The 14,716-nt window shown below is 34.4% G+C and overlaps 1 protein-coding gene across 2 annotated transcripts; it reads right to left on the bottom strand.

Annotated features, from left to right (window-relative positions):
- Positions 1 to 5,584: 5,584 nt before the first annotated feature.
- Positions 5,585 to 14,323, bottom strand: LOC132164152 (ZIP metal ion transporter family). 2 transcript variants are annotated; one of them, XM_059574585.2, is made up of 12 exons: positions 13,942 to 14,323; positions 13,096 to 13,154; positions 12,712 to 12,804; positions 12,517 to 12,606; positions 12,308 to 12,389; positions 10,873 to 10,928; positions 9,487 to 9,543; positions 7,978 to 8,018; positions 7,002 to 7,069; positions 6,689 to 6,745; positions 6,489 to 6,606; positions 5,585 to 5,972 (listed from the first exon to the last, which is right to left on the bottom strand). In XM_059574585.2, the coding sequence occupies exons 1-12, from the start codon at positions 14,003 to 14,005 to the stop codon at positions 5,927 to 5,929; spliced, it is 831 nt and encodes a 276-aa protein (XP_059430568.1). In that variant the 5' UTR covers positions 14,006 to 14,323; the 3' UTR covers positions 5,585 to 5,926. The 2 variants fall into 2 exon arrangements, with proteins under 2 accessions (XP_059430568.1, XP_059430569.1); XM_059574586.2 differs by lacking the exon at positions 13,942 to 14,323 and having other exon boundaries at positions 12,712 to 12,791; positions 13,096 to 13,153.
- Between the last annotated feature and the right edge of the window lie 393 nt (positions 14,324 to 14,716).

Raw genomic sequence — 14,716 nt, 5'->3', positions numbered from 1 at the left:
TTTTGAGGCCCCTGCCCTTCCTTTATTCCTTTTCTTCTTATTATTATTATTATCCCTTTCTCTCTCTCTCTCTCTCTCTCTCTCTCTCTCTTTTTTTTTTTTTTTTTTGCATCGTTTTCATTCCTAGAACTTGCACTTTTAGTATATTGTAGACTCCTTATATATATACTGCTTCGTAATTGCAAATCAAGTTAAAGGTCAAAAGAATATAGTAATATTTAAGAGTGCTAAAATAGGGGAAGTCGTGTCTGGGTCAAACTTATACTCCTATATGATTTAAAGTTAGTCAGCTGTCTCATATATATATATATATATATATATATATATATATATATATATATATCCAGTAGTCCAATGAATAAGATATAAACATAAATATTGCGAATGTAAAAAGGTTTACATATATGTCATTATTGGAATTACCAATTAGTTGTTCCTCAAAAGAGGTTTGAGGCTTGGGATATGAAATTGGATTTAGTTCATGATTTAAACTTCTTCTAACAGCGTTTTCTAGCTATCTTTGCTTTGCTTACTACTTTTTTAATGCAAAGTCCAACAACAATTTTCTATTTTATTCTCTATTAATTTTTTTTTTTAAATATTAGTTTTCAGTATTTCTTTTAGGGTTTAACACCGCCGTTTTCTCACCCATGGAACATGTACGGATCACATCAACTGCACCACCACCCTTCACGGCTTCAGCAACCCCCCACCCCTCCCCTCCCTTCTTATACTCACTCACTAATCTTGTCCTCTCATAATAGTAAAACATAGCCAAAATGCGTCACCCATGGCCGGGATGTTGCGCATATAAAGAACAAGAGTACTTAATATACATAAGTGGACTAAGTTCATTAGCTTGGGCTTTTAGGCTAGAAGTGATATCCTAATATGTATACTAATTTACTCTCCCCAATACGGAAGCTATGCAAGACAGCCATTGCAACCGACACCGTGGCCACGTGCAGTGGCAAAGCCATCAATCCCCCATTTCATCTTTCTCGATTATTCTCTCTACGAGATTTGCTACAATGCATTCTCCTACCCATTTCCTCACCATCTTTCTTCTTTCAACATCTTGATTTTTTCAAAATAAATAGAAGAGAGAGGAGATGGGTGAGAAAATGCAAAAAAGCATTTGCCTTCTCTCTACCCATGACATTACCCCACATTGGAACACCCAATGAAAAATACGGCGACCCACGGCCACCACGAAGTGCAGTGGCTGGTGACCTGCCAAGATTCGCTATGCATAGCCCCCTACTCTCCTATGCCTTCATTTTTCTTTTTTACCTTTGTTCTCGACTTCTTGATTTGTGACTCTTACGGCTTGTTGATGGTGATGAAGAGAATCAATATTTTATTCATTTAATATGCTATACACTAATATGAAAAATTTACTTATTAATCTACTCTATTGGAGATGCATGGTCTAACATATATCTCTTTTTCCTTACAACAACAGGAATACTATCAATATCTAACAATATTGACAGTGTGATAAGAAGATATTCGTAATTTTAGGGGGATAGTCAGTGCAACGCAGTTTTAAAACCCATGCGGATATATATACCCAAGGTAGATAGAGACTAAAGAGGATAATCATATATATATATATATATATATATATATAGAAATGTAGTTTTAGAAAAGGTTTTCAACATGCAAATTAGGGCTAGTAATAAGTTGGAGGGTTAAGTTTGAGGAGTATGATTTATTTAATTAAATACGTTAAATTAAAGTTAATTCAAATAAATTTATACTCACGTTTCGATACAATTTAAACTTGATATATGATATTTAAGACTAAAAATTTTTGACGGATTATGATTAAAAATGTTGACCTGTTTAATTAAATAAATCAAATTATATACAAGATAATGAATTACTACCTTTAATGCAAATAAGTCAGCATTTGGAGTGCATTTGATGCTGTTTTTCTTTCGTTAATGACAGATCAACATATACTACTATATATGTTTAGATTCACCATTAAAAAAAAAATCGAATGATTGGGTTGAGAGAGAGAAATAGTAAGAGAAACGTATTTTGTATAGTTCATAGTACAGAGGTTGGAATAGATAGATTGGATCTTGGTGGCAGCTTTGTGAGTTGAGAGAGAAAGAGAGAGAGATTGATATCAGTCAAAGGGTTTTCTTGAAATGTCATATCAAAGAACAAGACATTCAGAGTATGTACTGTACGTAGGTGGCTTCTGAACATGTCTCACATGAGCCCAACCAAAATAAGTAGCCCAGTTTGGGACTTCTCTCTCTCTCTCTCTATTTAAACTGTGATTTTCCGCTTCATGATGATGTAAGTTTTGCAGTGTTTGACAGTTATGGGTTTCGTTGTACGTACTGTATCTATGGATTTAACAGAACAGTGAAAATTGGTGATGAATACGATGATTAATTATGTTTTTGTTTGATTCTGTTGCTGTTATATTTATCACCCCCCTCCCCAGTGTTTTGTGTTCGATCTGTCACTAATGCCGTCTGCTACGCGTAAAGACATGATGGATCACTAATGTCTCTGCTACCATGAAGACGCGATGGTTCCTTGTTATGTGTAACGAACCACACCTTTTCCTTTTCTTTTTTTGTTGACAAAGAGAATTTTATTTTCTTTAACTATCACTTTATTTAGGGAGAGCGTTTGAAAAAAAAGGATTTTGAAATGAAAAACAAAGAAAAAATTGATAGATGTGATATAATACGGAATAAAATATAAACATTTTTGTGAGAGAAAAGTGAAGAGTGTTTGTTGGATAATAGTTTTGAAAAGATGTTCATTGCCAAACCTAATAGTTTTTAGGAGAAGTGAAAATAGAGCAGTTCATTGCGTGGCGGATTGATTTTTATTTTATTTTATTTTATTAAAGATACCTAATTTTTATTTCATAATTATCTCAGATGTAATAGTCTTAACCGGCCTTTATTTTTTTAATAATAATTAATTTAATTTTTTTTTTTTTTTAAAAAAAATGTCACCTCAATATTGTAGAGGGGACCAAGAATCCCATGAATTAATATATGCATTTATGGTCTTGTTTTCAATATCCATAATAGACATTTTACCGATTATTCTCTTCCGACTCTTTATTGTAGGGAAATTTTTATTTTGGGGAGTCAAAATGGAAAAATATATGCTTTTTTACCATCCATCCGGCTCACATTTGGAGAGCGTGAACGATACTCCCTCACTCTCCAAATCGGTAAAAATAATATTTAAATGGAATTGTGAGCAAATCTCTAGTTTGAAGAGGTACTTTAAAAAAGTAAATAATTAAAATAGAAAAATATAATTTTTTTTTTTTTTTTTAAACTAAAATAGGAATAAATCTAGAAAGCCAGCCCAAATAATTGCTGTAGACATCCAGAAAATTGAAAGCAAACCGCGGTAAAAGTGGCTTTGCTTGAAGGGTCCCCATAAAGAAAAGTCATAAGGGAAAAATACTTATTTATTGTACACTAACTAAATTACCTTTTCAAAACGAAAAAAGTAAATTAATAATAAAACTAAAATAATGCAAGTGAGGGAGATGCATGCATATATGGTTACCATAATATTAATTTGATATAGTAATTATCATCATATTATAATTACGTTACTCTTGGCATTTTCATGACAAAATTTATACTAGAAAAGTCTTCTTTATTTGTTAAATATACTTGCAGTGGATTTGGCTGCAACCATTAATATCTAAACTCCAAAGAATTCTTTTTCGGATAAAGTTTTTCTTCGAATTAGGTTGAAAAATGTTTCTCCAATCTAAGGATATATGTTAATTTAATAGACCAAATTAAAAAAAATTACATTCGTTAGAGTTCAAGTAAACCTTTTCCTCATTCAATTAGAAAAAAAAAAAAAAAGAAAAAAAAAGTAAACTCTCTTGGGAGGTAGTGATGTGTTCATGACTCAATTACCCCAATGCTGCCCTTCAAAACGCCATTAACCATGGAATTTGTAGGACTTTAGAGATTCATTGAACACCATTTCAAGAAATATCATCTACATGTTAGATTCTAACAAAAAAAACAAAAAGCATCTAGAACTATTAGTAGAATAATTTTTTTTCTCTAAATTGGGTTGAAAAAAATTATTCTTAATTATAACTCAGTCAATTAATTGATATTTATCTTTAAATTATGTAATTCTCACGTGCATTTTTAATAAGATTAACGTATATAGCATGTTATTCAAATTGTTTCAATTCATAACACATTATCAATTAATTTTAACTGGAAACAACTATATCCAAACCGTTCCATGAAAGTATAAAAACAACCCAAAAAGAGGGGGGAAAAAAAAACAATTCAATTTTAGTTGTAAAAGCAGGAAAAATCTCTGTAAACTCTACCAGTCCACGACTCTATGATTAGGTTGGTATATAGAAATTGCTCCTCTCCCCCATAAAGCATTCATTTGGGCAAAAAATTTAAAAAGAAAAGAGAAAAAGAGACAAAAGAGAAAAATTGGCTTTCTTTTTCCCCTTTTATTCTCCTTTAGTTGATAAAACACTTTTCTTCTCTTTTTTGCTTTAGGTATAGTAGGTCACCTTTTTTTTTTTTTTTTTTTTTTTTTTTTTTTTTCTGCTCTCTACGTATCCCATTCTCTCTCCAACTTTCACAGGTTCAATCAAAATCTCACTTTTTTCTCTATTAAGGAAAGATAGGATAGACAGCTTTAAACCCATGAATCTCTTTGATGAGATTTTGTCCCTCCTATGACTTAGCTCGGAAATTTGTATTTTCCAGAAATTACAAAATGATGAGGAAATAAAAAAATTTACGAGATTGACTCTTTCATTTTCCCCACTTTTGACGTCTTTTTGCTTTACATGTCTTCTTTTGTGCTTGCTAGGTGCCTAAAGAACAATTTGTAGCCCTTCACCCTAGTGGTCCTAAAGTCTTTTATGCAGTGGAGCAATTCTATTCTTCACACCCATTTTATATTGGTTGAAGTGACGTATTTTAAGTGGTTGACATTGAGTGAAGACTACGTTTTATTTGCATATTTTAGTATGTTTCTAATCTACCAATATTAATCACTTAAAACATGTCATGTTAATCAAAGTGAAATGAGTGTGCATAGTAGCATTACTCTTGTGCACGGTGATCCATAACCTAATACTTTTTTTGCATGTTTGGGTACCTTATACTACTGGATTCCATCTTGCATCACACAATATCTAAGAACAGAAAGTTGTCCACACGAGTGATTGTTATTAAGGAATTTGAAGTCAAGTCAGCTCTTGGTACCATTGCGAATTAGGATCCAAATGGAGATGATCCATTTTATGGTCCAGATTATATTTCACGTATCTAATAGCATATACATCGATACATGGTAAATATGTTGCCATGTGGCACCATGTACGTTATTAAATGCAACAAAACAAAATCTAGATGGGAAAACGAATCCTCTCTATTTCACCATTTCACTTCCATTCCAAGTGAAACAGAGAGGATGGCATTACTTAAATGACAAAGAATGAAATAATTTAACGTTTAGCCACAGGGCAAAAATAAGTAAAGCTTCAAAATATATCTGAGATTTTATGTACACATGCAAACCAGCAGAGACGGATGATACAAGTTTTATTAAAGAGAACAAGTTCCATAACATATCTTCATTTTGTTTTTCATTTCTCTTTTTCTTTTCCCCTCCCCAATAAAACACAAACAGTGGAAGTACATGTCTGCTATCTTCATGAAAAGAACTGCAATGGTACAAAGACAGTTATACCTTCTCTACCTTCTGGCAGAAATCAAATGATGCTGGCCATTAGTACAAGTCTTCAATGCGACAATTAGTAAAGGTCTTCAGTGCCACTTGAAAAAAGCAGGCACTATTTGAAAAACCATCATGGCGGTTCAGGCATTGTACAACACTGGGGAATAATAATTGGCAGCATCCATGACTACAGGCTCATCTCCTTGGGTAAGCTGATCTCAAGAAAATATAGGCTGGTAACAACCAAGGAGATATTAGAAGATAAAATAAAACTAGGAGAAAGAAGCTGGACACAAACTAATGGAAACGCTTTAATACATATTTCTTAGCTATGTAATTTCAACGCCACCGGTTGTAGAACTGCAGATGGCAAGAGCCACATTGTACAAAGCAGCATACAAACCACTTAGAAAGAGCTATATTTTTCTTTATTCTTGTGGAAAGACACCTATTTGCATTCTCTTTCAACATCCCCATAGCAAAAGCTAGCGGAAGTATCCTCCCCAAAACAATTTAAGGCAGTATTTTGATATTTTGCTTCTCACTTCTTTGTATCTCTTTCTTATTTGGGTCACGGGGGAGGATTGACCCAATGATTTATGCCAGTAACAATAACCAAGTGCTATCCGGCAAAGACAGCATGGCATCTTCCTGTGTTTAATAATGTTTCTTCCCCTTACAGGCAAGAAATTACTATTTTCCATCATAAAAAGTATGCCCTAGTAAACATGCATATAAAACATTTTTACCTTGCAGACATGAAAGCCATTCCAAAGAACACGGCCTTGACAGCTTGCTTCTGCCCCGCATAATCAAACGCCAGTGGCAGCATTTCGTGCAGGGTTAGAAAAGCCATCACTCCACCAACTGAAAACAAAGACTAGAAAATTAATATAACAATTCATCACTCTTTGATCAACTCAAGATTAGGAATGATTATATCGCTAACCTGATCCAAGTAGGCCCTCAAGAATTTCTGGATTCAAGCTGCTTGGAAATAGATAGGCTGAGAATAAGATATTAAAAAGTTTATTTTTCCAAGGATAATCATTACAATTTACAAAAAATTAAACAATCCCAATTTGTAATGCACACAGCATCTAACTCACAACCTCGCCCTACGTCAATACCAAGGCTTACATCTCATAAACATCACCTCTATTAGTTTAAAATAAGGCTTCCACTTAAATTCAAGTTTTCTATTCGTTCATAAAGAAAAACAACTTGCTTTGGCATTTTACAATAGAAAACAGTTGACATACCTACTATTATAACACCCAGAGGCTCAGCAAAACCAGAAAGCGTGGCCAACTTGAATGCCTGCCATTTGCTGCAATTTGAGAAGAATCAACCATTTTGTGATTTAACTGCATAGGTGATTTCTTTATCATAGCTTCGTAGAATATACTACAATACACAGATCGAAAGGAACTTAAAACATTATTATCAATCATTATAGTGTCCATGTCAGCTTATTTTCTCATAATGTGATCAAGGGGAAGCATTTTATCACCCATTGCAAATATGACTTGTGCACCGAATAAGATCCCCTTTGGTAACCATATTGAAGTCTTGGAGTCGGCATATGTTGGATGGAATACTTTGCTTTGAAATGCACATGTTTGGAATGAGATTTGGATTTCAGAGGCATGGTTTCTTTTTTGATGAAAGAGGACAGAAGCAAGCTCTACCCTTGAGGGCTACTGATTCTGAAAGACATAACTTTTTTCCTACAAACTATTAGCACCACCACCAACAACATACCAACACGATCATCACCACCATTGTCACCAGGAACAATTATTCCAATACCATCCATTGAAACCACTGCCAAATGGTACACAACCGTAAAGATCATCTCCTCCAACACCACCAGACTGCCCTCACCATCTTCAGTACTAGCAGGCACTAAGGTAACAGCCATCTGTGTGATAACCACTTGATAATTGCTCTACCCATGACCACCCTAAACCACTTTTCACACCGATCCTGCCAGCATGCAATGACCTCCACCACCTCTAAGACTATCACCACACCCATTACCATCAATACCACCATTTCAAACACTTTTCTTATTTCTGATGAAGTACCAATATTTGAATATGCACTGACAAAACATGATTAGCTTATGTATTGCAACAACTAAATATTGCAAAAAGAAGTAAATATATTGCATGCTTGACTAGTCATAAATGCTTTTAGAAAGCTGAATTAATTGCTACCGTAAAAAATTCTCACCTCTGTGTTGCAAAATAAACAGGAAGTGCAACAGCAACGCCCTGAAAAAGGGAACCAAAATAAGAAAGGGCAAAATGAAACATCTCACCACATATATGGTCATTTTTCAGTTATAAGACTGCTTGGATTTCCAAAAACAAGGGAACATGATAATCAACGCTATTGATTTTAGCTCAGTACCATATAGCTGTCAGTACATGATTATTATTGTTATTTTTATTATTAGCACTACTACCTGTCTGAGACATTAATTCAAGCTGGGACTTCAAAGTAATCTTGTAATTTTTGCAATTTCCAAAATCTGGACCACACAATTAAGTTGTGAATTGCCAGAGCTAAGAAGAGATACAACATTGACCGATAGTTTAAACCTTGTAGGTAAAATTAGGGTAACTCAAAAAAACTTTTAAAACCACATTTTTTTAATCAAACTCTGAGGCACCAGAGCAAATAAACTCGGTAATGTGATATTTCTTTCATGAACCAATCTAATTACAGTTATAATTTCATTACATAATCAAGAGAACTGGCAGAACGTCCACCAATATACTTACATGACAAGTGCATTTTCAATTTCTCAGCTTGGGCATGAATCGAGCAATTTGTTAAAGCATAAAAGGGACAGAAAGCAGGTTCAGGCTTGAACAATAATTCTGAGATTGATTTCTCCTTTCCAAAATTTTTTTTGGTGTTCCAAAGCCATATTACATGTATATTATATTTCTTGATAACCTCAGACACCTAATAGATACAGTTGTGGGAACAAGGCTGAAGGATCTCTACTTCCCTTTGTTCTAATCGGTTAAATTTAAGGAATTATGTAAATTAATGGACAACCACAAGAAAATCACTCATTTTCGTATCTATGGAACCATTCAAGTAACACACCACATCTTATCCCAGGAATTATTCTAGTCACATGCATCCATGCGCATAAAGCCAGTTTGTAGCACATGGAATTAATCACGATTGACAATAGCAAGCACACACTCAAACATCTCTGAGATCAATACTGTCGATGGAATCCATGTGCGCTTCAGCTACGATCTGTAATTCACCTTTTGGGAGGGCCGGGGGAGGGGGGGGGGGTGTGTGGAGGTTGAGAGGGAGAGGGAGAGGAAGGCGCTCATGACAAGTTACATGCACAGGCACACACAGAGACAAACAAACAACAATAACTACGAAAAAAAAAAAAAAAAGAAGATAAATTGCCACGTTAAAGTGTTATGTCATAGCTTAAGCTGCGTCAATGCACAGGCCTACAAGTAAAGATATCTGAACAAATTCTGTGGGAAGAGCATGCCAAAATGGCTACCTTTGAAACCATAATATAGGCTCAGCCATGAATGTTCATCTAATGGAAAGTACAGGAATGGTTAACAAATATACCAGTTCAGAGTTTGTTGGGAATTAAAAAGTTGGAAGTTACTGTTATTCATGGCAAGGTGCAGCATTCTGGAAGAACCAATAGCATCTGTATGTAAATTAAATATATTACAGAATGCATACCTCTGGAATGTTATGCAGAGAAATGGCCAAAGCCAAGTTGACACCAACACGAAGACCCTATAAAAGAAGCATGAAAAAATTAGAAATCTTAATGGCATAAGCACCAGTGTTTATTTCTCTGAAGACCAGAAGGTTCAAAATATTTTCAATACGTTTTGAAATAGTATTCCTGCAAGACTATGTTCGTAAAAACCAAATTCTTGTAAAACAATACAATAATAATTCAATGAGTTCCAGAAGCGCATTAACATACAAATCAGATTATATATGGATCCAATCAATTCAAACAAACAAAAAATGAGCATAGCTTTTATAAAAAGCAACTAAATTCATCTCATACTGCAGTATCAAAAGATTGAGCATCCATAACAAATTGAAAGATTGTACTTATCAAAAAAAAAAAAAAAAAACAAATTGAAAGATTGTGACATAAGCTAGATTTGCATCAACAATAGAATGCTCATATTTTCATTTTAGTTGGAAGCTTATAGGTTCAAAGAAAGCCAACAAAACCTAAAAATGTTATGCAAGGATTAAAAAATAAAATAAAAGAACCCAAACTTGATGGTAGTTCTTTTTTGGATTAAGTAATTTGTTTTGTTTTGTTTTTTTTTTTCTTTTTTTGATAAGTAAAACTTGATGGTCATTCTTAAAACAACAAAGATTATTGTTTGGGTCAGGTACAATAAAACTGACGGAGTCCAGCATATTCTCAAACTCTTCAGGCGGTCGCATGCCTTGCTCTGTTTTCCACCTGTCAACCGCGTTGGAGAAAAAGTTTATTCTGGTTGCATGGGGATAAACTTTCCTCAGTTTCCTGGTTGAAGGGACAGGGCTAATGATCAAGCAATCAGGAGCTATCTGCTTGGAGACTTAATTTTTATCTAGTATTACATATTTGCACTGTAGCCAACTACAAGCTCATTTCTGTTTGTTTAAGTTTATCAATAAGTTGACTTCTGTTCCTAAAGTTTATCAATAAGTGGCTGGAGCCTATATGTCGAAGTAATTGAGCATTTCATATTATTATGCAAAGTATTTGAATTTTTCCAGATTTTCTAAGAGATGAGACGTTTCTGTTAGCATTGATGAGACTCCATTGCTCGAGTGTGTGAGTTGAGTCAAAAAATCAGACTCAAATACTGCATCATGGACCAATGACATAAAGGGAAAATCCAATTCATATACTTCATCATGAATCACAAGAGTATAATGATAATTAGAAGAACATATTTTTCCCAAGAGTATTCACAATTACACTGAATTAAATTAAAGCAGAACATCTAACTCAAAGTCAAAGGAGTACCCTCCTAACAATGGATATAAATTTTCTCATTAAATTTAACTTGACACTCCTGCAACAAAATAAAAGAAGACTGGGAATACCTTCATTGACCCAAGGAACACTGCCATTCCTTCAGGGAAATTGTGTAAGCTTATGCCTGCAGCTCGGAGGAAACAGTTTTCATCAAATAGGACCAACAAAAGCACTTTGTTTACATAGCAAATATGCAATAACCCATGAAAATTGAAGTTTGAAATTTCTCGGTGCCCTTGATATAAGAATTTCATGAACTTCTGCAAAGCATGAAAGTGCTATAAGTTCAGTTTAATCATCAGGAATAGTTTGGAGGCAGATCGCCATGTACTAGTCAGCACCTTTGTTGAAACAGCTACTCAAGCTAAAATATTTTCGACAAGAGGATATCTACATGGTCAATTCTACAGTAGCAACAAGTCAGCTCTACACTTTCCCCACCAAGGGATACATTCTAGAGAAGGGACCACATGTAACCGTTCTTATTTAGTTAAATTATTATAATAGCTGAAGATTATTGCAAAAGAAAAATAAATTTGCTGGATTTTTGAGTTCTCACTCAAGCAAAAGTGGAAAAAATAAACAATTTGTGTTAGCCAACCCCAAATTTAGTTGAGATTAAGGCTTAGTTGAAAAGTATTGAATGAAATCTATGTTACCATCAGGTGTAGTCAGGTCAAAGATACTCATGATTCAAAATATATGTCATGAACCTCATTGTAATTATATTTCTTTTATCAATAAATTCATTAAAAGGACGTCAAGGGGATGCCACTCAAGCATACCAGAAGTATACATATGTAGTTAATGATCACTGGTATTTGTATGCAGAGTGCCTAATTCAATGTGTGTGTGTGCGCGTGCGCGCATGAAACAAATCATGTGATCAAATACAGATGAGGCAGCATGAAACATCAATGCTGATCGGGCCCATCTTTGTATGGCATAAACTATTCAGAATTCCATATGGCAAATTACAAAGCAAAGGAGCGCCAAGTATGGGCTAGAACAAACACAAAGAGGACAACAGTGGGAAATGGCACAACATTCTTGCAGCCAATACTGTGGTTTGGTAAACTTCGTTTGGCCTTGTCAGCCTGATAGGTGGTAGAAAAATGTACAAAACAGAATTCGGCATATCAGCCCAAAACGTTAACACAAGCCCTTTTTTTTTTTTCTTCAAAGAAATTAAAAAGAGAAGTCCAGATAAACAGAAAATTTGCTGTATTAAAAACACAATAAAGACTCTTCGAACACAAACAATTCGGAACACATACAGAGAAAAACTCTTTCTAATACTATTACTATAAGATTGAGAACCAAAAATTCAATTGCTCAAAGTCATCCATCATATGATTTTTTTACTCAAAGCTATATCATTTGCAGATGGAATATACTAACTAATTACAGTTTTAGTTCCACAAATTACATGCAACCAATTTTGAAATAATTCACATCACAATCTATGAGAAGAGTGAACCATGTCAATGAGGTTGTTCATACCTATTGCTGTAACGATCCCACTGTATAAAACTTGGCGGCGATGCTTCTTCATAATGTCCTTGCCACCTTCATCTCCACTTTTCTGTACTCAAGCGCAGAAGAAAACTTTCAACTATTTCTAATTTTTTTTTAGCCATTATAGAAGTATTCAATCATATGCAAGTAGATTAGGAAAACAATCATTAAGTAGAAGAATAAATCATTCATACCTTTTTGCTTTTCACATCTGAAACAGGGACAAGTGTTGGTTCTGGGATAAAATTGGCAACAACAGCAAAGAATATGACACCTGCAAAAAACTGCCTTGGCAAGAATGTAGAATTTAATTACCACGACAAAAATGAATAAATCAGGTAATAAAAGTGCACATTTGAATTATATGAACATTGTAGTCTATAACTCACCCAAAGGTTGCCTTTTAAGAAGCCAATAGAGTTGATAGCATTGTGAGCCAAATCCAGGAATGATATGCTCAGCATGAGACCTGCAGCAAATCCCTGAAAGGAATATAATAATTCCGGACAAAATATCTCACAACATTAATATTAATTGGAAAAAAAATCAATATGTGATCAAAGTCTAGATTATTGCTCCACATTTCTATTATCAGTTCAACATAACCTGGGAAATTATCTAGATAAGTAGTATACTTGGATAAAAATATAAACATTAGCTACAAGAGAAAATCACAAATGATAGCAATTAAGGAAATGAGTGGTATCACATGTCCCTAGCAAGCCATCCAGATTTTTGGATAAGAAATGAAGCGGTTGGGTACTGAGCATCACCTGTAAAAGCCCAAGCACCTTCAAATTGGGAGCCGGATTGAGAATTACAAAAAGTGCACCTGCTCAACATTTCAGAACTTAAAATTAGATTATAAAACACAAGCTAATATGCAATTACTTATATTCATGGATGAGGCAATGAAATAAGCAGAAAAGAAGTACCAGAACTGCAAATCAAAAGTTTCTAATATCGATGCATCTAGCATGAGTAGTATGTTTGAGGTTGCTAGAGTTGAATAAGTCAAGGAAGAGCGCTATGCTAACACTAAAACTTGTATGACTCAGATAGACACACCGAGCATGTGTGTGTGTGTGTGTGTGTGTGTGTGTGTTAAGACGCAAAGAATCAATAAGTGAGAAAATCTGTTTAGTACTCATTATGATATCAGGAAATCCATGAAACCTTGGTATAGAACATGTAACGAAACACTAAAAGACTAAAAGAATAACTTCTGAATTATGAAACCATATTCTACTACACGAAGATGTCAATGACCAGAGCAGCATCTTGGTCCCAACAAAGCCTTAATCACAGAAAAGAAATGAACCTGAAGTCAACTTTTCAGCAGAATGTAATTACGTCATATTTGAAATTACAAGCTAATTAGAAGCAACCCATCAACCAATTCCTTCAATATCAGACTTCTATGCATCCAAATCCAAGAAAAGATTCGAATTTAACGATACCCAAGCAACGGCTAACGCGAAAAGCCATTGTTGCAACTAAAACACAAACGAATTATCAAATGTAATAAGCAATTAAAACCCTCAAATTGCATCCACCAAAAAAAATGCACCTTTAGTACGATAGCGATTCGAATTTGAAACATTATAAGCTTCACTCACCTATGGAAGTACTCGCTCCACCAACAAGGGAGAGTGCCAGAGCCACCAAGACCTGCGAATCCATAGCAGCTATATTTTTTGCTTGTGACCCGAAATTCAAACCCAAACACCAAATGAAGCAAATTTGGCACAAAAGTCAAGTGCACGATTCAGTGAAATACAGATTTTTAGGGAGAGAGGGAGAGTTGGTCGCTTTGGACTCCACCAAAGAAGCTATTTATAATGAAGTTGTGGGAGAGAAAGCGACGGAAATCCTACAGGGACGGAAATCCCACAGGGAAAGAAAGAGATAGTTTGACGGGTTGGTACAAGATACGTTAAAAGAGAAGAAATAAAGCATAGCATTCTCTCAGATGAAGTGTTCTGTAGTACCCTCCATTTCTTTTTGCTCTAGCCCCTAGGCCATACCTAAAGACCATAAAAAGGAACACGTGAAGGGTTTTTTATTTTTTATTTATTTATTATTTATTTTTTATTAAAAGGTAGGAGAACGCGACCAAAGTGCTATGAAAAAACTTAGACGACAAAAACCGCACAACAATTCCTCATGACCGATCAAGCGATAACTTAATACTAACCCCCCTAATAAAGACTCTAGCAACACCTAAGTCAATAGCCTTAAGCGCTTTTCATTGTGAGATTCGACCTTAAGATCTAGCCCACACATGTAGTTCATTTTAAATGAATATGGAGAATGATAACTAGTACCGCATATGACTCACAATGTTATATATTATATTTTTTTCCAAATAATTATCTTACAATATTATGTGTT

This window comes from Corylus avellana, chromosome 8, assembly GCF_965113065.1.
Source record: "Corylus avellana chromosome 8, dhCorAvel1.hap1.2, whole genome shotgun sequence".
NCBI classification, from domain to species: Eukaryota; Viridiplantae; Streptophyta; class Magnoliopsida; order Fagales; family Betulaceae; genus Corylus; species Corylus avellana.
Note: the sequence above shows the minus strand (reverse complement) of the source record. Positions and strands in the feature narration are given on the sequence as shown.

What these genes read in the sequence shown, in the direction of transcription:
- LOC132164152 (XM_059574585.2), bottom strand. Translation starts at nt 14,005, where the DNA reads ATGGATTCGCAGGTCTTGGTGGCTCTGGCACTCTCCCTTGTTGGTGGA. An exon ending in TGGGATCGTTACAGCAATAG is followed by an intron (nt 10,929 to 12,307) that starts GTATGAACAACC and finishes TCCGAGCTGCAG; the next exon opens with GCATAAGCTTACACAATTTC. An exon ending in ATGGCTTTCATGTCTGCAAG is followed by an intron (nt 5,973 to 6,488) that starts GTAAAAATGTTT and finishes GGTTGTTACCAG; the next exon opens with CCTATATTTTCTTGAGATCA.